This window comes from Pangasianodon hypophthalmus, chromosome 17, assembly GCF_027358585.1.
Source record: "Pangasianodon hypophthalmus isolate fPanHyp1 chromosome 17, fPanHyp1.pri, whole genome shotgun sequence".
NCBI lineage: Eukaryota > Metazoa > Chordata > Actinopteri > Siluriformes > Pangasiidae > Pangasianodon > Pangasianodon hypophthalmus.
The window spans coordinates 20,896,044-20,918,282 of record NC_069726.1 but is presented as its reverse complement, the minus strand read 5'-3'; the positions used below and the strand labels follow the sequence as shown (position 1 = coordinate 20,918,282).

General features: G+C 40.3%; 1 protein-coding gene across 1 annotated transcript; it reads left to right on the top strand.

The window, feature by feature from the left end:
• The first annotated feature begins 144 nt into the window (after window positions 1-144).
• On the top strand, window positions 145-21,168 carry slc20a1b (solute carrier family 20 member 1b). Its single transcript, XM_034312405.2, has 11 exons — window positions 145-476; window positions 4,790-5,559; window positions 5,665-5,805; window positions 6,599-6,684; window positions 6,932-7,028; window positions 12,834-12,953; window positions 14,392-14,616; window positions 14,884-15,427; window positions 16,095-16,280; window positions 16,935-17,019; window positions 18,291-21,168. The coding sequence occupies exons 2-11, from the start codon at window positions 5,211-5,213 to the stop codon at window positions 18,444-18,446; spliced, it is 1,989 nt and encodes a 662-aa protein (XP_034168296.1). The 5' UTR covers window positions 145-476; window positions 4,790-5,210; the 3' UTR covers window positions 18,447-21,168.
• The last annotated feature ends 1,071 nt before the right edge of the window (window positions 21,169-22,239 follow it).

The window sequence follows — 22,239 nt, the reverse complement described above, 5'->3', positions numbered from 1 at the left end:
ACACTTCAGATGTTAGCTAGCCTGGAACCAGTTTAGTCCAGTGCGGTGCGGGTTTTTTTTTTTTTTTTTTTTAAACTACATCTCCATATAAGGAGAAAGGGGCGGGGATTCCAGGCGTCATTGGGATGTCGACTCAGGGGAAAGAAGACTTCCGCCTTCGTGAAGCGCGTGGAACAGAGACCTTATAAGAGCGCAGCTGAGGGATCTTCCTCTTAAATCGGAATTTTTCTAAAGACTGATTCCAGCAGGTTGAAAGTAATTGCGCGACATAGCGTTCATTTATTTGTATTCGTTTCTCACTTTGGGTTGTACGTCTGAAGTCGAATTGAGTGAGTGTAAATTTGAAATTTATTCAGTTTAATTTTGAAATCCGTGGCGCGCGCGCACCTAAAACGTTAGGCGGGCGCGCTGTCTGTGGAGGAAAAAAAAAAAAAAAAGACAAGAGAGAAGCTCACTATCATCACTCTTTTAACGTGGTAAGATCTGTTTTTTTCTCTAATATGATACCTTATTGTTTTGTCTACTTGTCCTGAAATGGTGTTTAGGTTTAATTGGTGACCCTGAATGAATTTTATGTGGGTTGTTCTTGGCGCGAGCTAGGCTAATCTGAGCTAGCTAACCGCGCCTACAGACTTGTAGGAAGCTCTTGATTCATTTAACATTCATTAGGTGACATTAACATATTTTTTATTTATTATGTCGCAGTTTTGGTGCAATGGCGTGTTTCCAGGTCTGTTTGGAATTTGTTTCCTTTTAGCAGGAGTCAGATGTCACACGTGTAGAAAGTGAATGCCGGTCCTGTTCTTGCGAAATAACAACAAAAATAGATCTTTAAATTTTTTTTTTTTTAAAGATTACGTTTTAATGATTAACAGTGCGATTTATTACGAAACAATATTGTTTATCTGCAGTTTGTATCGAAATATAAGGTATTAACTTAACGTTGATTCTGAGCTAGCAATTCATTGTTTCAGTGTGTGGTCGCGAATGAATCGGCACTTGAGTCGACTCACCGTGGTGAACATCAGGAACATATCCAACAAGTCGTTTTTTTAAACAAATACGACAGAAACATATCCAGTGATAGTTTTGCACAAAATCTGTGATATGTGTAATAACTGGTAAGGCTGCTGGAGAAAGCACTGCATCTTAGATTGAAGAGTCGACTCTCTTTGGTACTGAGTCAATTGATTTGACTCAGTGAAAGGGGCTGGAATTCCCAGCACTAATTCATTGTGCGTTTTAATATAACGAGCTGAATACTACTCAAAACCATGTCCATATTATCCTCATTCGATTAGAAGTTATTTTAAATGGTTTTGCAGTGGATGGGAAGGAAATAAGAGAAGTTTAAAAGCCAAATTAGCCGTGATTAAAGAATGGGATTAGCACTGAGCCGGTCTCGTGCTCCGTAAATTAGCCGTGGTTAGCTTCGTACTAAACGGCTAGTCTGGATTAGCAAGCGCCGACATGCTCTTCTGTATGCTTTTACTTACTTTCCCTATCCATATACGTGGCAAAATGTGTCTAAATGTTATCCTTAGAAGTCTTAAATGCGAATAAAAAAGATGCGTGTGGTGACGTCAGCTGCATTAGCCGACTAGCTTGCGTTAAGGGGAAGTGAACCGGAGGACATGGCTTTCAGCCAGCACTGAGCTGCAGCTTTTATCATTGAGGAAGAAACGTAGCACTGTGATCACCTCCACCCTGTTTGCCTGTAATGTAGTGATACGTGTTTTTAGACTTGGCTTTAATTTCTAAACTGGTGGTGATGTAACCTCAGGGAATGTAATTTCTAGCAATGTCACAAGTGCAAGATTGTATCTTGGGCTTTAGAGCATGTTTGCATGTTTATGCCTATAGATTAAACCTTGTAGCTTTGTGATGTAAGGAGTATGATCAATTTCAATTCACAGATGAATCATGTCTAATCATAACTGTAAATCTAAAAAAAAAAGCACAGAGGTTAAGATTGACTTCACGATGATCCCAGTGCCGTGGAGAGCGATCCCAATCCTGACACTGAAATGTGAAGGACACAGGGTTCTCCAGGACAGACAGTTAAAATGACTCATTTTCATCCACAAACCCATCCTGTAAAGTTTGGATCAAATTTTTGGCCATTTAAACCCTTCATTTTTCAGGATAAGGCTATTAGTGCCAAAAGACCAGGCACAAGTTAAACATACACCATTTAAAACCTCACATAACGTGTGACTACCGTGCTGTTTTTTGCTTTACAGATATTCTTCGACAGCATTACCTCTTGTGCTGTAGCTTGGTTATTGATTTTTGTTTATAGATTAACCATCCAGGGTCGTGGCTGAGTCGTTTAGTGTCTTTCGTCTTTGTCAGGCATTCGGCCGCATGTATCTAATATCTGAAGTATAGTAACTAAAAAGGGAACTCTTAGGTCTGTGTAATGTATCAGTATAATGAATATTGCGATAAAATGCGAGCGTCATAGATATTGTCCCGGTTTACGATCACAACTGATACTTGCGCTTAAAGTTAAAGCTAAAATTAATTTTTTGGTGCCAATTTTATTCATATCTTTATTTATGTTTAATTTCAGCTTCCCTGCTGCTGACGCTTTCAACATGGATAATCATTTAAAAATGTCCTTAAGGCTGTCATTCTGTGACGTTTTCACCAAGCTGCCTTGTTAATTTTGCAGCTGAACTAAACTACAGGATAAGGATTTTTAAGGTTATTATTTCTTAGCAGACATAAACATGGGGCGTTGCACGGCGAGAAGTCCACATGTTGTGGAAAAACCTCTTTTCTGTCTTGGCATATGGCGACTGTCCGCGTCTGAGCGCCGCCTACACGGATGTTACCTGCGTGTTCTGGCCAAACCAGAGACTTTACTCTGGGTCGGCTGTGGTCATGACGCATGTTTGCCATGTGTCTAAGTCCTTGCTTAGACTACACAGTGTCTGTTATGGTTGGACTCAGACGAAAGCAGTTTTTAAAATATCCAGCATAAACTAGCAGTTGTGCACAAATATGAGTCGGGAATGAAATGTTTTATTGTTGAACAGCGTAGGAAGTAGGTGTGAGTAGGAGTTAAATGGTTATAATCACATCGAACTCCTTGTATCCTGGTTACCTCATATAAAAGTCTTATTTTCTGTTTGCCCGTGTAATAATCCTGTATTCTTTTTCTGTTCTCTTGTTTGCTACAAGTTATTTCTAGACATTTCTAGAGAAATTATTTGCAGAGCTCAGGGACAGGCTGCTTGAAATCTGAGCTGCCATTTGCTTCTTTTTGACCAGTCACGTCTGGGTGAGGCTTTGAATACTTGACCTCTTGCGTCGGTTGCACCAGTTAAAGAAAAAAAAAAAGAAGAAGAAATTCAGTACGTCCTAAAATAGGCAGGCGATGCCTACCAAGCCTGTTTGTACGTTTCTTACAACTTGACGTGCAGAAATTTTCATATTACAACATCGTAAGCTGTAAGATCATAAGTTCATTAGCTAGCCCACTGACGAGGGAGAATCGTGGTCACTAGCGGTAATATAACAAGGTTAGCCAGTTAAATGTATTAATACAGGTTAAGGGAAACGTATTTGTTCTTTATCTGATTCTAACAAAGTTTCTGGGGTAACACGTTGTTTTTGTGTCCGTGACAAAAAGTCGACAAGTTCGCAGCCAGCGCTTCTGCTGTGAGACGCCGTGGTTTGCCCTCGAATCGCACGTAAAAGATATTTGAGACTGGTTAGCGTTGTTGTTGTTGTTGTTGTTTTTCCTCCTGTTATGTATGTAGTGCAACAGGCAGTGGGATTCAGAACAATTAGCAAATGTTATATTTACAGCATTGAGGTGTGGTAAAATGAAACACATATATGTTTTGCTAGAAGCCAACAAAGTGTAGGGTTTGTTTGTTTGTTCGTTTTTGTTCTGGTCTGTTGATGCTGCTGTTATTTGTTGGTCTGTGAGTCAGTTTTAAATAAATAAAAGCGAATAGTCTGGACATGATATCTGCCACTGTGGGTTTCTTTTCTCCTGTGTAGTAAGGGTATTGAATGCAAATTTATTTATATTATTATTATTATTAGTCTGGGAAGTGTATCTCTTGCAAATGTTATTTCAAGCTTTCATGTTCATTCTTCTTTCATTTGGTGGTGGTGGTGGTGGTGGGGGAGACTATGATCTGAATCTGACCTTCAAAATCGCTCAGAATGTTTTACTTTAGAAGACAGCTGTCCATATCATGCCTTGTTAACTGGGACACGTTTTATCTGCACAAACTCTGCGTAAAAAACCCAGACGCTGCGTATCTAAGCAGCCCACTCCCAAACGGGGCACTCAGGAGGTCGTGATGATAAATTATGTAAAGCGTGTAACGATATTGCAGTAATACTGTACACCTGCTCACTGAAACGTGAAAGCTCAGGAACGTTACCACAGCGAAACGCGACTTTGCTTCCACAGTAACGTCGTGTTGTGGTGTCTGATAACAGATGTGAGCTTGGGAATTTATTGTGTAGAGCTGTAGGATACGGCGCATTAAAACTGAAGAATTGTGAGCATGTATCCTCTTGCTGTTGTGTAGCATTTTCCAAATCAATTCAGGTCCGGATTATGAGCGGAGGAAGATGTTCCTTCAAGTTCCTTAAATGATAATAGCTGTGCACACATCACATGTTTTTTCAAGTGCACATGATAATGATGCATCAATCACACTAGTATTAGTAAGCACAACATGTTGTTTATCTGTAAACTGTTACGTAACATGGGGAAACCTTCCCTGTTTTTTTTTCTTCTCTTTCTTTCCTTTTTTAGGAATGAGCTTCCATTCATCCATCCTGTCTGTTGCACAATGGATGTCCGTTCCGTCTGCCTAATTGGCCAAACTAAAACGCATTGTAGCAGCACTAGTATATTCAGAGGATAGCAATAGCCCCCTCACTCCACCCTCTCCCTCGGCATTACACACAGTTTACAACTAACAGCAGTGCAGATTCTCTCGCTAGTGTCTGGATTTGCTTTAAATTGCTGTTTTAGCAGAGGGCGAAGGTAGGTAGGTTTGGGGAATTTCAGAAAAAAAAAATCTTTAGAAACACTAGTACCTCAATTATTTAACAATTATTCTAGTGTGCTGCTTGAATTAAGGGCTTATTTTATTCGCAGTTTTTTTTTACCCTATAAGATTGTGACGCTATTTAAAACTTGAAAGAGACGAATCGGAAAGCTATTACACACAATGGTGTCGACAACGTTAGCTACAGTAACACTGATGAGCACCGTCGCGCTAGCCGCCCAGGGGCCGATGACCGACTACCTGTGGCTCCTGGTCGTCGGCTTCATCATAGCCTTCATCCTGGCCTTTTCCGTGGGCGCTAACGACGTTGCCAACTCGTTTGGCACCGCCGTTGGCTCCGGCGTGGTCACCCTGAAAGTCGCATGCATCCTTGCTACCGTGTTCGAGACCCTGGGATCAGTGCTGCTGGGAGCAAAAGTCAGCGAGACGATACGCAAAGGGATCATCGATGTGAACATGTACAATGGCACGGAGCACGTTCTCATGGCCGGCTCGGTCAGCGCTATGGTTGGTAAGTGGTCTGTCTGATAAAGATTGATATTGTTTGAGCAAAAAATCATAATTTTTTTTACAGTGATGCATTTTAACGGTATGGCTTTTTTCTGTAAATCTCCAGGCTCTGCTGTCTGGCAGTTGCTGGCTTCTTTCCTCAAACTGCCCATTTCTGGTACGCATTGCATTGTGGGAGCCACTATCGGGTATTCACTGGTGGCTAAAGGCCAACAGGGAGTCCACTGGAGAGAGCTGCTGCGAATCGGTGAGTCCGGCTAAATCAGAATACCAGGTCTTTACCTGTTTTATATTTTTGAGTCTAAAATCTGAAAGAAGCTTATATAAAAAAAGATTAGGTCAAAAAAATATTTATAATAAAGCACATTCAAGAACTAGTGGACAATGTGTCACTACTGAATTGACTGTAAATCTGAGTAATGACTCATGAAAAGTATATTTAACAATATATGAAAGTCCCAAAAACTAATTCTTTGCCATTGGGATTGTTTTTGTAGTCAGTGTGTAATTACATTTTACTGTAAAACAAACACAGTGGGAGTCTAAGAGGAGTTACTGGATTTTTTGTCAATAGACATTTTGAAAAAATTTTCAACATTACGACATAACCATTGCACTTGAACAATGCAGGATACAACATGAAATGGACACGCCAGTCTCCATCACTAATGCTTTTCTTATGGAGTTTTATACAACTTTGTAACAAAAGTAGCTCTGGTTACTGACGTTCATGAAGGTTTTGCGGTATCCATGCTCTATCTGAGCTGCAAAGCTGTTGGTAACCACGGATTCTTGCCTTGCCTGCTCTTTTTTTATAGACAAAAATAGTCTTGTCTGGAAATGGATGAATCTTACAAGCTGATAAATATTCAGTATTGAGTGAATTATGCCCTTAAACATCCATTAAAAGTTAGTTCTCAGGTTTGAGGTGTCAAAATTGCACATGATTAATCTGAAAATGCCCGAGTGTTCCTTTAAATCAGGACTATTACCTGTGTTCTGCCCTATATTCATGTCCTGTTTCTTTCCCCCCCTTACAGTTGCGTCTTGGTTCCTCTCCCCGCTCCTCTCCGGCTTCATGTCTGCCGTTCTCTTCTACTTTGTCCGCATGTTTATCTTGCAGAAGGTAAGAACAGGAAACCTCTCCCTCCATGAGTCATGTCGAAGGTTGAATTAGCATAATGGCCGAGGCGCCACAATGGGGACATTCTAGACCAGAGAGACAGCATGCAAACGTGCTGCTTCTTTTTGCGCAGGTTTTACCGACACACTTGCAGCTGAAGCCTCTCTGTGTGATTAGAGATAATGGCTGCAATTTGGAGAAAACAATTAAGGTGTCTAAAATTTTTCTCTCTTTGTTTCTGTGTTTGTAGAAGGATCCGGTTCCCAACGGACTCAGGGCATTGCCTGTCTTCTACGCTGTCACTATGGGAATCAACCTGTTCTCCATCATGTTTACAGGCGCACCGAGTGAGTATTATTCTTCTGTCACATCCGTCTCTCTTTATGCGCAAGTCATTTCCCTTAACTCGAGGCCTAACAGACTGTGACGCAACACTATTTGTGTTCGCCGTTAAGATTACTAACCAGGGAAGCTCGATGGACATGGTCTTGCGGTGTTTTTTTGTATTCTTGACCTCTGTATCAGGCTGTCTGTCTTTTTTGAGCACAGAGGAAAGAAAAAAAAAATCAATGGAGTACACTTGTCATCCATCAAACTGAATCTTCATCATAGTAGCTTCCTTTTTCTTTTTTTTTTAAACTGTGCATACATTTTTTTATGCATAATATTTTGGAATCCTATTAAATGAGCACTTTTTTTTTGCTCCTTTTTGTTTTCTTCTACCTACAGGGATCAACAATGCAAGAAGTCAGCTGGCCTGGGCCGTATATGAAGGCTACAGGCCAGAGCATGACAAGATACACAGATAGGAGTGTGTACCCTGTATGCACTCTTATTAGGCATGGGAAGGTGCATCATATGCACGTACACCTTCAGGCTCACCTACACACACTGATTTAAATCAATCAGCCTGCACAAGGATTTACAAAGAGTATTTTGTATGTTAGATGAGAATTAATATTTGTTGAGCAAAAGCTAGCTGGTCGCTTTGTCAGTGGACCAATTCTTTTTTTTTTTTTTTAGACTTTTAGCTTAACATCTGGAAGAAAAGAAGAAGAAGAAGAGGAAAAGTATGAAAATTCAAAATCTTCCTAATGCATGTCACATTTGATGTGATGCAGTTTAAAATGAGAAGGCTGAACATGGACAAGTTCAAGGTTTAAGATTAGATTTCCTTTTTTTTTTTTTTTTTAAATGAAGAAGAGTACGTTTGCTAACGGTCAGTGTCTTTATCATTGACATTTTAACCACTCTTACATTTGATCCACTTTAAATGATTTCAATTTTAATTTGAGGAGAGAGATTAGATGTAGAGGTTTACAAAGAGGTTAGACATGTCCTCTAGCTTTGAGCTGATATTCAGACCAAACTCTAATTTCATCACATTTTAACCAGACAGGGTTGTGAGACGTGCTCATTTTTAAACTTAGACATTCCTCCCCTCTCTCTCACACACACTCACACACATGCATGCAGTTGGACAAAGTCTCCTGCTCTGGTCTTGACCCGTGTAGTCTCCGGTAATGGAACCAGATTAATGTGAGGATTAGCTCCTGCGATTTGGCTGCACTTTGCTGGCTTCACCATGTCATCTGCTTCTGAATTAGCTTCAGGAGCACTAAACCTTCCTCTAGGCACAGTTTACTTGGGTTCAGCCGTACCATTCTCGAACATCGTCATCATTACTCTCGCACCTGGAGGGCTGGAACATTTTGTTTTCTGATGCAACCCTGCTACAGGACATCTGCTGCCTTGCAGAATTTGCCTTGACTCATGGTTTAGTGCATTTTTATCAAATTACTCTTCAAAGCACTGGATAGATTAGGGTTGAGCCTTTGTTTTATAGGGTACATGATCTCTAATAAATAAAGGTCACGCACCTGATTCCTTTAGGCGTTAAACAACTGCAATGACTGTACCCTTATACAGGCTTTTCATCTAAATTTAACGAACTGAACACAAATGAGAGATGCACACGCCAATTATTTTTCTGAAGCGGTACAAAACTCATCGCATCGCTTGCTAAGACTTGAAAAGCACTGCCATCATTTCCACCACTCTAATGTGTTGTGCTGAGGCCCTGCAGGCTTAGGAGTGAGGAATGTTCTCGAAGCTTAATGCAAATAACATGGTTGCGCAAAAAAAAGATTAGGAGCGTAGCAGCTTATTATGAGGGCTGCTGCATGCTGCGATTCGTCATTTCACTGCTGTTGGTGAGCTTGAAGTGGTCGTCTAGTTAGAGCCTATAAAAAATGCAGTCCAGTAGTAAAGAGAAAGCACTTCCCCGTTGTGGGATGAAGTCTCATTTCTCGACATGTCCTGCCCAGTTCTGGCTTTTATTTTAAAACTCATTTACTGTTATAAAGCCCCTGCTGGGACTGGCATTGCTGCTGTTGGTAAATTGATGGGAATCCTAAAAGAAATAACTCCCTCACCCCAGCAAGCCCAGATTCAGCAGCAGTAATTCTGCCTGGAAAGTTCTCCCCATTCACACCATTCTTTCTTTTGTTATGCAAAACTGTAAATGATCCTTTAGAGCTCCATGAATCGAGTCTGGATGCCTCGGTTGCCTCTTCAGCTTGTGCTGTTTGTGCTTCACATGTATATGGTAACACTGCTCCCTCACAGCCTGATGGAACCTGTTTGCATGTTCTCATTTGCATAACACTAAGGAGAGTCCACTCAGATTTCACTTGCCATTAGCAGCACTAGCCTTTTATGGTTTAAAAAAAAAAAAAAAAAAAAAAAAAAAAAATCATTAAGCTTTCAAACTTCCCCCTAGCTAGGATGTAACAGCAGTGTGACCTGGGGCTGTAAAATAAACTGAAAAGAGGTGACTGACCTCATGTTCAGTTAGAATGGTTAGTTTAGTGTCACTCTAGACCTAATCTGGTGACCACGCTCTAGATGCCTGGCAGGGCAATTATAGAACCATACAAGATTTTCAAATATTTAACTTGTATAACCTTGTGAAGTGCAATATAAATTAAAGCCAACATGATGGTTACCAAGAAATCTTTGCTCTTGGTAGATAATAGGCTGATTAGAGCCCCGTGTCCTCTGCATGGTGTGTAATATCTTGTACTTTCCTAACTGCTACACACATGACCTCTAGCCATGATGTAGCTAGCATTACATGTCATTTGATCGCACAGTTTATTTGTAAAATAACTGCTGGCTGCCATTCTTATTGTTGCATTAACAAGGCGTTATGCATTGCAGTGCATTATGGGTAATACACCCAGGTCCTTTTGTCACAAAGAACGAACACCTAATTACCAAACGCTCGGTTTCCTCAGTGACCTTTGTATCGAGCCTTTACCAAATGAATAAATGTAAAATGCAAATGTAGATGCCAAATGAATATATTATCCAAATTTATCCCAAGTGACTTACATTTGAGAGATGGCTTCCTGCTGATCAGTTTAATCTGAACACATTAAATAACGAGCTACCACTTTTACAGTACATGCCCCGTTCATCCACATATAGGCCTTTAATATATTTAGTCTTATTTCCAAAATCAAAGATTCACACATCATCACAGTTCTCAGATGCAGATTAAGAACTTTTTTTTTTTTTTTTTTTTAAAAGGAAAGCTCACTAGCACTAATTTAAACTTGAGAGCTTAGAAAGTTGAGGAAAAACATGTCCTTTCCATATAGGGGTGGGTGATAATGACACACACATCATATATAATATCATGAGATATATGTTTGCTAACAGATGAATGTTACTGAACATTTTACAAGTTTCAGTACAATATTTTAACATCAAATGAGTGGATTCCAGTCAGTTTTAATAGTTATTTAAATTTAAAATATTGCAATATCTCAGAAGTGACACACTGATATTGTCACATTCCTCAATTCCTCAATTTTTAATGTTAAGAGAATAGAGTACAATTAAATATTAGGAAGTATGGCAACCAAGTGAAGCTCTTGTGGTTTCTGATGTTTGACGAGTAGAGTAGCATTCCTTTTTAATCAGTTTACATGATGAGGAAAAATCGAGAAGTAAAAATGTTGCACAAATGTTGTCTTACCAGCCTTAACTACATTACATAAACACTCACTTCCCTCCACATGCCTGGGCTGTGACGGGCTCATAAAAAAAAAAAAAAAAAAAAGCATCCTGTCAGGTTGCGTGTGTTTTCCATCCTGATACAACTGTTTATAACTAGTCATAAACGTGAAGTGGACTTAAAACCTGGTTAGATCTCTTTATTTCTTATGGAATGTTTCTTCTGATATAATAGGGAATCACGGGATGATCAGATATAAAATATGTTTGATAAGATCTACAATTTCCTGTTGTTAAACAGATAAAGTTGAGGAGGAATGCCTCTGTGTAATAGACTTCTAGATAAGGTTATAAGATAAGATTATACATTCCCACAAAGTTAAAACGACTACCCATTTTTCACCGACCGAATCATAAATAGTCATCAGACAGTCATGGCAATAAAGAATGGCACTCCACCGTCTCTGAAAACAGCTCTTGTTATTGTGTAATAGAAGCTGTGGTTTACTTGGGGTTTATAGTCTGTGAAGGTGGTATTTAAGTTGAGCTGCACTCATTTTCTCTCCGTTTATCCCACAGCCTGGTTGTGGTGTGGCAGCATCTCTTGTTTTTATAGTGGTTCGTTCTCATGTGATGAACAGCACCTACCTTCCCTTTTTTTAAAAAAAAAAAAAACAACTAAAACCGCAGTAAACACTGGATGTGCCACTCCTTCTTTTTTTTTTTTTTCCCCCCTCCCTTTTCCTAACACACTCTAAACAAGGCCCCATCAGTGAAAACAAATGCCCCTCATTCCCAAAGTCTCAAATTTAACTTTTAATGTTTATTTTTGGTCAGCTGATGCCGTCCCAACCTCCTCCCACCGTTCTCACACACCTGTTAAGCCTTTTCCACGAGGCACTGAGTCATGCCTGGCTGTGAAAGAAAGGCATTCTACCTTTCCCCTAAAAAAAAAAAAAAACAAAAAACAAAACACCACCCATAGTCAGTCCTTTCTCTTTGACTAGTGTAAGTGGAGCACGTCGCAGCAGCATGCTGCAGGAGCACGTGAGTCAGCGCAGGAGGTGGAGAGCCACCAGGCTCGCTGCAACCGGTCTCGTCCAGAACATTTCCACACACATTCACACACCTCTTCCCCCTCCCTGTCCTCTTTCATTCCGCCTTTTTTTTTTTTTTTCCCCCCACAGCTCTGCTGACTTGTGCTTTTAGTTCACACATTGCAGAGTTTAGGCTAACAGCCACGTCCTGTGCCAGCACTCGTCTTCTCAGTATGCCGGTCACATTTGCGTTCTGCAGTCTTGGCACTGAAGTGACTTGGCTCAAAAAGTGAAGGCATTTTCATTTATCTAAAAAAAAAAAAAAAAAAGATTTATTCAAATGGCAGGTGCTTTTATACACAACCGTGAGAGTTAGAGATCCTTGAGTGAGGCTTTTAACATTAACACTGAACATTAACCTGCCTGTACCAGTGCCTTTTTAATTTAACACCCATCCCTGCGAATGACGTTTAGATTTCTCAACCAGTCTACCATGAGTGGTCCACTTTTCCTCCTCTCCTTCTTTCTGTCCTGATCAGGAGCTCCACAGAGCTGTACGGTGATCTGTAACCCTGCAGAAGCCTTTTTAGCAACATGTCCCTGGTGTATATCTTTAACACTGCTGTGCCACTGCGGCATTTTGCTGCTGTTCAAGTTTTGCCGTCTCCCTGGCTATTACGCAAGCCAGACGGACGCTTGCACTTCATACCTAACTGCCACATTTGCCGCCTGGTTGCAGATGACGCCGGTGGCTTTTACAGTAATTTGAACTCGCTACCTAGTTTTAATCGTCCTCTGATTATTATTTTTTATTTATTTTTAATAACAGCATAGGTGTCATCGGATTCCTAAATACGGCCCTCTCCTTCATCCTTACCCAAGCTGACCCCTTTTTTGCTCGTCCCAGTCCTAACATTACTAACAGTCAGGATTATACAATTCAGTCCCATCCTTGAATGCTACCTTTCAGAAATCTGTTCCGGTAGCACATGCTGCCCTTTTGTCTCAAAACCACCTTTCGTCTCTTTCTCTCCATTCCTCCCTTGTCCCCTTCTTTGTCCCCTCTCTCTCCCACCGATGCTGGATGTGCAGTGCTGGGATTTGATAAACTGCCCTGGTGGGGAGTCCTTCTCATGTCTATCGGATGTGCCATCCTCACTGGAATCATCGTCTGGTTTGCCGTTTGCCCCTGCCTCAAGAGGAAGATTGAACGTGAGTAAAGTTCTCTGTTGAAAGTTTGTATTGGATGATGTGGTGGTGTCGTTTGCTTCAAAACTGGAGTGCAAGGTTTTAATTATTTCAGCCCACACAGTACCTAAACAAATGAGAGGCAGTTTCTTGACTACGAATAATTGAGGCCAAGAAGCATTTAGAAGCATTGTGGGCTATTTTCTAAAGCATTTAAATATATTCTAAAATTTTAAATATATAATTGTAGAACTTGCTTATTTATTAACTTAAGTGCTCTTGCCATAAACATAACTTCTGTTCTACTTGTGCCAAATATTGCCATGTTGATTCACGTCAGCGTGGCGTTGTTTGGCACAAGTAGGTCAAAGGTTATGCTCATGTCAAGAACATTTAAGTTAATAAATAAACCAGTTCTAAAATTATTTATTGCTACATGTATTTTATATGATTAAACTGATGTCAGTAATGACTATTAAGCACTTTAAATGATTTAAATTATTTATCGCTTTTCCGATCCACACCTGTTCATGTGACTAACAGGCCCGCTGACAGATCCTTTTCAATCACATTAGCTCTGAAAACCCTAGAACCTTTGCCTTAGGATGTTGAAAACACTATTGTTGCTCTGCCATTCTGTTAGACAGCTTGTGTAAGGACTGGGTCAGTGATGTCATTGGAGCAGAGTTATCCAGTAATTGGACTTTGTCTAGTGGATTAGAATAGCCATTCTTGCGATGGACACTAACCCTGTTAAGACTCTGGCTCTATGTTGACGTGTCTGCAGGCTAAAGCAGAGTGTGCCATTTGAGCACACGTTTGACCACGTTGATCACGCGCCACCAGGATGTTGGACTGGAGTTAATGTCAGCTTGTTTGACTGGCCTTGATAATTGGTTAAAGCAACACGACAAGCAAACAGACTCAAGAACCGATTCCAGCGCAGGATTAGAGTCTAAGAGAGGAGGAAGGGATATTTTAAAATCAATTTAGTTTTAATGTCTATATTAGTATAATATTCATTGTTAATGTCAAATCTGGTCTTTAATAATGCAACAAAATGCAGAAAAAGTTAAACTGGTTAACACTAATGGATTGATGTATATAGGAGAAATTGGGAACTTCATACCTGCACATTGTTCTTACTTTTACATAATGAAGAGAAGTTGGTTTAAGAAGTCTGTTCATGGAAAATTACTATGCATTTCATGTTATTTGGCCGGGTTCCTTTTGGCATCCAGTGTTTGATTGCTTTGCAACACACCCACGATAACCTCTTTTGAAGCTTATCTGCAACGAGTACAATTCCCAAGTGGAAGATCACTCTGTTGCCTTTTTTTTTTCTTAAATCTCTGTGTGTTTGAGGAATGTGAGCTAATCTTTCCCTCCTCCCTTTTTTTTTTTTTTTTTTTTTTTGTTTTGTTTTGTTTTGTTTTGTTTTGTTTGTTTGGGCTCTCTGTAGGTGAGATCAAGTCTTCCAGCCCCTCAGAGAGCCCTCTAATGGAGAAGAGGGAGATGGTGGAGGCGCACTGTCCCATCCTCAAATCGGTTCCTGAGGAGACTACCTCCACCCTGACTGCCAGCGCACCTCAATCAGCAGCTCCATGTGAAGAACGCAGGGTCACCTTTGACATCGGAGACTCGGATGACGCCGAACCAAAAGAGGGTGAAATCAGCAATGGGAGCGGTGAGTTTTAAGGCAGAAGCTGTGATAATAAAAGGGAATAAAATCCATAAAAACACTTCTATTTTACAGCCCTAAGTCTGCCACCATAAAGTAGAGGGCTATAATCACAGTACAGATGTGAAGGAAACGTATTGCAGTGCAATAAATTGTATAAAATAATAATTTTCAATGTGAGATTGGGTCACACTGCTATCATACAGTTTGGTCTTTTTATGCACATATACATATATATTAATCTTTCTTTCTTTCTCCCCCCCTCCCGACCAGCTCCCAAATCGGTCCACATTCAGTTCAACACCGGCCCCACCCACGTCCCCAGCAACGGCTACAGTCAGTACCACACTGTCCACAAAGACTCGGGTCTCTACAAGGACCTGCTACACAAGCTGCACCTCGCCAAAGTGGGCGACTGCATGGGCGAGGGTGGAGACCGACCAATCCGCCGCAACAACAGCTACACCTCCTACACCATGGCCATCATCGGCCTCCACGGCGAGTTCAAGCCCCGAGACTCAGACTTCCGCGCCTCCGAGGACGGAGACAAGGACAAGGTGCAAGAACGCAAGAGGATCCGCATGGACAGCTACACGAGCTACTGCAACGCTGTGGCTGAGAACGGCGCCCCCGAAGACGGCCTGGGTGACGGAGAAGTGACCCTCGAGGTGCCCGAGGAGGACCGAGGAAGCAACAGCAGCTCGCTGGAGGGGGAAAGTGCCGAGGCGGATAAACCCGAAGTTTCCATGCTGTTCCAGTTCCTGCAGATTCTCACCGCCTGCTTTGGCTCCTTCGCTCACGGTGGAAATGACGTCAGGTATGAGAGTTTCAGGTCTAATGCACTAAATGCAAATCGGACTCCTGATTATGTGGTTGGTTTTGTTTGAGTCAGACAGCAGCATGATCAAGTGTTGAGTGACACTTCGTATTGTTAATCATTACTCCTTGGCGGTCATGTAATTACTAAAAAATGTAGTTAATTGTGAAAATTTAAATGAAGTAGGACCCATGCTTTCACTTTGTAAAATGTTTGATGTTGCACTTCATTGCAACTTATTTTTTTAGTAAAATGGTGAACTTTTTGAGCTAATTAAAGAAAATATGTATATATTATTATAATTTTTTTTAAATTTAACCAAGTTTGGCTTTATGTCCAGTCGCTTCAAGCTAGCTGTAAGATACTCATAGCCTGCTAGTAATCTGTATCTTTTGGATTGTTTTTTTTTTTTTTTTTTCCCCCATACAGTTACTGTACATTTAGTGATTTAGTTCCATGTAACCCAGTAATCTCCAGTTTTTCTTGTTTTGCTCTTGCTCAAGCTTGTATTTTCATGACTAAACAAAAGTGTCTTTTGTATTTTCATGACTAAACAAAAGTCATTGGGACAGTAAACAAAAACCTGCATGCATGCTCTATAAACCATCCTTCAGGATTGTGTGCTTAAGCCTGATGTTTTGTTGGGTCTCTGTCACCCCTCGTGCAGTAACGCTATCGGTCCGCTGGTGGCGCTGTGGCTGGTTTATCAGAGCGGCTCTGTGGAGTCCAGTGCGCCGACCCCTCTCTGGCTGCTGCTGTATGGAGGAGTGGGCATCTGCATCGGACTGTGGGTTTGGGGCCGCAGAGTCATCCAGACCATGGGCAGAGACCTCACTCCCATCACTCCCTCCAGGTGTGTGTGTGTGTGTGTTTGTGTGTGTGTTTGTGTGTGTGTTTGTGTGTGTGTTTGTGTGTGTGTTTGTGTGTGTGTTTGTGTGTGTGTTTGTGTGTGTGTTTGTGTGTGTGTTTGTGTGTGTGTTTGTGTGTGTGTTTGTGTTCATTTCTGTGTACTGTTGATCATTTATACACTGCTGCTTTTACCTGCTTTAGTTCTTTAAATTTTGTTCTTAATTTTGCTGTTTTCTTTTTTCCTGTACTTTTTTCTTGTTTTTGTTTTTTTCTTGCTTTGTTTGTTTGTGTGTTTTTCTTTTCATGGACTCTCTTCATTTCTTTCTTTCTTTCTTTTCCTTGCTTGCTTGTTTCCTTTTTTGCCTTTTCATGTACCTTATTTCCTGCTCCCTTTTCTTTCTTGCTTGCTTTTTTTCTTCCTTGTTTTTATTTTCATGCTTATTTTTATTTCATGCTCCTTTTTTCAGTTCTTTTCTGAGCTTTGTTACATTCTGAATGTAACATTTCTCTCTCTTTTTTTTTCTGAGACATCTTTTCAGTGATTATCCTTTGTTTTGTCTCTCTGTATCCTCGTGACACGGTGACGTTGTAAACGTCTCCACACTTTGTAGCGTTTTCACTCCACTGTGTTCTGAACTCGGTCTTGTTGTCATTACAGTGGGTTCAGCATCGAGCTGGCTTCAGCTGTCACTGTGGTCGTCGCCTCCAACATCGGTCTGCCCGTCTCCACCACCCACTGCAAGGTGAGCGAGTGAGACATGCACACACGTGCACACGCACACACACACTATGCAAACACAAGCTGATGTAAAGCAGGCCGATGGCACAGGTCCATTTGAATGGGGTGGAGAAGACCAGACTGCAGTGTGGGAGGATAACTACAGGGTATACACACACACACACACACACACACACACACACACACAGTGTGTGTATGTGTTTCTCCCCATAACACCTCTTTTTGCTGTTTACATTTTCTTATCTTTTCTTATAACTAACACAATGTCCTTTCTATTTTTAAAAATATTTATTTGCTTTTTTTAATTTGCACACACACCAAAGCAGATTAAGCTGCTGTTTACGGTCCAATGTTTGATTTAATTCAGGTTTATCCAAATAAACTACTAGAGAGTATAATAAAAGCACGAATCGGTCACAAGGTGTAAAGTAAACATGGAACAACGAGCATGGAGTCCGTTTGACATGCGGGAGATAAGGTTGCAGCCGTCCCTATTTTAACCTCTGTTTTTAATATTACTGAAGGTGATGACTACTTTGTTTAAATGGAAGTTTACTTGTCTCTTTTGTAGAGATGGCATGATGCCACTTTTTTTTTCTCTCTCTCTCTTTCTCTTTCCCCCCTGATACGGGTACCTTGAGTGTCAGTTGATATCAGTCTAGATCTGATGGTGGAGGTGGTGGAGGCATTATGTTTTCAGGTTGTGTGTGTGTGTGTGTCTGAGATTCACGTTAGAGCGTTATCTCAGAAACGAGTGGTTGAATGTTTGTAGGATTTGTATGGAGATATCAGTGTAACCGGGAGATGAACTGATTTGATTTTGGAATTGATCCCAAAAGGGTCAAGGTCACAGCAAGGTCAGGCATCTGAAGTTTTTCTTCAACAGTTTCCTTCTTCTGTATTGTTTTAAGGGGATTTCAGGCATATGAATTACTAACAAGAAGGACTAGCCTAGAAAATGCATGGCTAAAGCTGCAGGTTTCACAAAAAAAAAAAAAAAAAATCACTTAATATTTTTTACATTACAAATATTGTAAACATTGTAAACATTTCCAGTTCATTCACATATATATATATATATATATATATATATATATATATATATATATATAATTTTCCAAACCCATTCTCGATCTTTCCTATTTGTTACAGGATTTAATTAAATTTGTTTATTATTTATTTATTTATTTATTTAACCTGATGGTGAATGGGTATTGTGTCTAATTACCATATTATCTCTCTCTCTCTCTCTCTCTCTCTCTCTCTCTCTCTCAGGTGGGTTCTGTGGTAGCCGTGGGTTGGCTGCGTTCCCGGAAAGCCGTGGATTGGCGTCTTTTCCGCAACATCTTCATGGCCTGGTTCGTGACCGTGCCCATCTCCGGTCTCATCAGCGCCGCCATCATGGCTCTCTTCACCTACGTCATTCTCTAAAGCCTCCGACCCTCCGAGCCTGCTGTAGTGTAGCTTCCGCCGTTCGCAGCTAAGAACACAAGAGAAGTGGCTGTTCTGCCATCTCTCACTGCCTCGCTACCCTTAGAGCTCCGATACCCATCTTCACTGGGGCTAAAAGTTGATGAATATTGTTTTGTTTTTTTCTTTTTTCTAACTAGGGCTTGTGTTTCTTAGCTTGCGGCATGCGTTGACAATTCAACCAGGGTTCACATGCCAAGGGAGCAGGAAAAAAATTATATTTTCTTCATATGTTTTCCTTTTTCATTTTCTAAACAGATGAATCGTTGCCATGTATACATACTCACTTTTTTGTAAATAGTTGATCAAAAATTTTTTTTAATGTAATTATGTACATATAACTATTCAACTTTTTTTTTTTTTTTTTTTTTTTTCCCTTCAGTTGATTGGGGGGAGGGGGGGCAGAGAGAACAATTGCAGTGCAGTATTAGCCTTCTTCTGACACCTTTTTACACTTCTTCATTACAAATGATTCATTGAGACAGCCCTCTGCCTAGAGCAGTATTTAGATGTAAACGAGGTCACTGGTCTGTTTGGATTTTCTTTCCATTCCTTATAATGAGTTTGTGAGAAGTGCTCATGCAGGTCCTGATAATATTTGACGTAAGGCGAATTGCCTGTATCTGGGAGCTTTGTGATAAATTTCAGGACGTCAGCTGGAGATTTTTTGTTTCCATTCCCAGATTACTGTCAGTGTTTTTCAGCCAAATGCACTGACTCTTTTTTTCCTTTCTTGGGGGCAAGTTGTTGCCATTCCTCTGCTTTACTGAAAAGATTCTCACACATCGGATCGAGAAATGCACTGATCCCTTTTTCTTTTCATTTGAAATACAATATAGTGCTGGAAAATACGACCTTATACTATCCGTGTTGCACTAAATTACGTCGTCTGTACTGTCGGAACGCAGATTGGCTCTGTTGTTACTTGCAGCAAAGATGAACTGTTTGGATGTTAGAATCGTTTCTTTTGTAAATGTTAAATTTTGTTCACGTTGATGTTTAAACGTAGCACTACTGTTTTGCTGGAATTTTCACAAAATTCTAAATTGTATTTTATTAAGTATCGTGATATGTTTCTGACACATTGTCCCACCTTTAATAGAATACTTATTGTATTAACCTATTCAGGTTTTTTTTTTTTTTTTTTTTTAATAATTGTGAAAGCTGTTGGATCATTTCATTGTGAAAGCTGTTGGATCATTTCAGATGATTTTGTGATGGAAGTTATCTAAGCCGAGCTGTCTGACTTTGCGTTGGGGAAAAAAAAGGGAAAAAAATCAGTCAACAGTAGTCACGTTGGAGTCGGCTTTCTAACGTCGGGTCATGATCAGATTGCTAATTAATTCCACTGATGTAAATTAGACTGTTACGCCCGTGTAGCTTTAAGTTTTCTTAAATATAAGCTCTGTGTCAGAAGCAGAGCTGTGTCATTGAGTAAGCCCTCTGCGTCTGGTCGCACTCAGATTAATCAAACGTCCTTTAAACGTTTCCAGTCTCCATATGGTGCTTACGTGCTTTGTGTTGTGTTGCCATGCAGCGCTCTTGTGGAATGCTGATGAAGTGTAACTAGGCTACCAGAGGCTTTGCACATGACCAGTCTGATATGAAGCAGCCTTTCATAATGACCCTCCATTTTATTTTAACAGACTCCCTCGGCTAAATCGGTGCAGTTTTCTAAAGGAACCTCCTGCAACAAGGGGTAGATTTTCGATATGCTGATATCGCTCATGAATACGGGACCACTTAACCCAATGCTAGCTTTCATTTATTTCACCAAGCGAGGTGTTGCGTCGATGTTGTAACTAGAGCTGGGAAATGTCAGGGATATCATCTGAGCAAAATGTACACAGAATTAAAAGTTAAATTACAGTGAAACTCTCTGGCTCATCGCCAGCTCTAGTCATAACTAATTTATGCAAATGAGACACAGGGAAAAGGGGTGTTTCCTTTCAGCACGATTCTGGGCAACACATGGTGATGGTAGTTTCAGGACCAGTGTGTAAACACACATCTAAAGTAAAACATGAAAAGGTGTGAAACTTTATTCATGCTGCAGACACGACCTTAACATTCTCCTGTAAAACTTGATGGCATCCAATCATGCGGTGCGGCACTTCTTGTTAGCATCACATGCTAATCCTGCTAAGCTTCAGCTTGCCTGTTAAACCTTTATAAACCAGAGGAGCCTGCTGTTCTTCGCTAACATTGCCAACATGCCAGGGTTAGATACGAGACGCTGCTCTTTAAAGGAATAGTCACACCACACACAGTGATTAGCATGATGTAATTCACAACATGCTAATCGGTTATCTGGCATCTTTTGGTGTGTGTTTCTTTTAAGCAGGGGTGTGCAGGCATTCTGATGAAGCAAGGAGCTCCACCTGGAGATTTTTCTTTTATTATTGGGTTTTTATTAGCGCCCCCTGTTGGAGTGATAGTGGCCGTGCAGTTACTGCTGTAAAACCTGCGTTAGTGAGCGAGTGGCGATTTCGCTGCCGTGCATTTTGACCTTTAGATTTGCTGTAGTTGCCTTAATATTGTTCTGTTTTTTTTATTTTTTTTATTTTATTTTTTTTAGGTACCAAAGAAAACTATTGGTGTGTATATTGTAAACATATACTCTTTTGTCATGGACAAAAAAATGAGGGGAAAAAAATAAATAAAAAGCTTTTTTTGGGGGAAATTTGCCTCATTGACTTTATTGCTATTTTAGCCTACATTTTTTGCTTGTTATTCTTTGAAAAGGTGCATGTGATAACTGCCTGACTTTTAGCCCAATTTTTACACTTTCAGAATAATAAATCTCCTCTGGACCCCCTCATGATCACACTATAGACTTTAAACAGCAGGCACATGAAGCGAATATGTACCATTAATTTACTGGAGGCATTGAAGCTTTTTAATCCTAAACTTTCTACCTGAAGAGCAAAAACTAGTTAAAATGGCAGCTTGCAGTTAGATTAATGTCGGCGTCTGTGTAGCAGGGCTGGCCTTTCAAATGCTATTCAAATCTTGATCGCAAAATCCACATTCAGTCCACATTTTTATTCACCTAACACAGGTGCGTAAAGTCCTGGGTCACTTTATGTAGGAAAATGATTTATAGAAAATGTCAATTTTTATTTATTAAATATGGATCTTTCTAATAAATACTGAGCAAATATTACACTATATTAGTGACATTAATAGTATATATTATAGTATAAAAATCCTGCACCAAGATGTGTACTGTAGGAAAAAGGAAAAAAAAGAATCTGAAGCATAGTTTATAATAGAACAACAAAATATATAAAGTCCTGCTAATGCAACATCTTTTAAGTAATTAAATTTCAAATACTTTGGTGCTTGTATGAATTATTAAAGTGTTAACACCACAGACCAGACCGAGGCTGGAATTATGTGTACCATTTCTTTATTAAGTATAATAAGTTCCTCATGTGTTTCTTCGGCAGGTCCATGAGGCGTAAACAGGCTCCTCTTATTCCACAGCCACGTCTGTTTCACCTGCTGTGAATAAATTTTATTAATACAGTCATTAGACTTGATACTAACTGTGAACCTACAGCTGACTAAATTTAGCAGTCAGAGATGAGATGATTGATGCCAGGCATCGACGCCTCGCTCGCTCTGTTCCTCCACACTGACGCTGTAACAATGCATCTTCAGTCCCAAAATAAACCAGGACGATGCAGGAGATATAAATCAAGGCGAGCGGTGTGGTGTCGCTGCGGCTCTGAGAGAGCTCTGTCCTCGA

Bases quoted from the DNA above. Each gene is read 5' to 3' on its own strand.
- slc20a1b (XM_034312405.2), top strand. From the start codon at position 5,211: ATGGTGTCGACAACGTTAGCTACAGTAACACTGATGAGCACCGTCGCG. The intron at 6,685-6,931 runs GTAAGAACAGGA...CTGTGTTTGTAG, and splicing joins GCATGTTTATCTTGCAGAAG to AAGGATCCGGTTCCCAACGG. The intron at 15,428-16,094 runs GTATGAGAGTTT...CCCCTCGTGCAG, and splicing joins CACGGTGGAAATGACGTCAG to TAACGCTATCGGTCCGCTGG.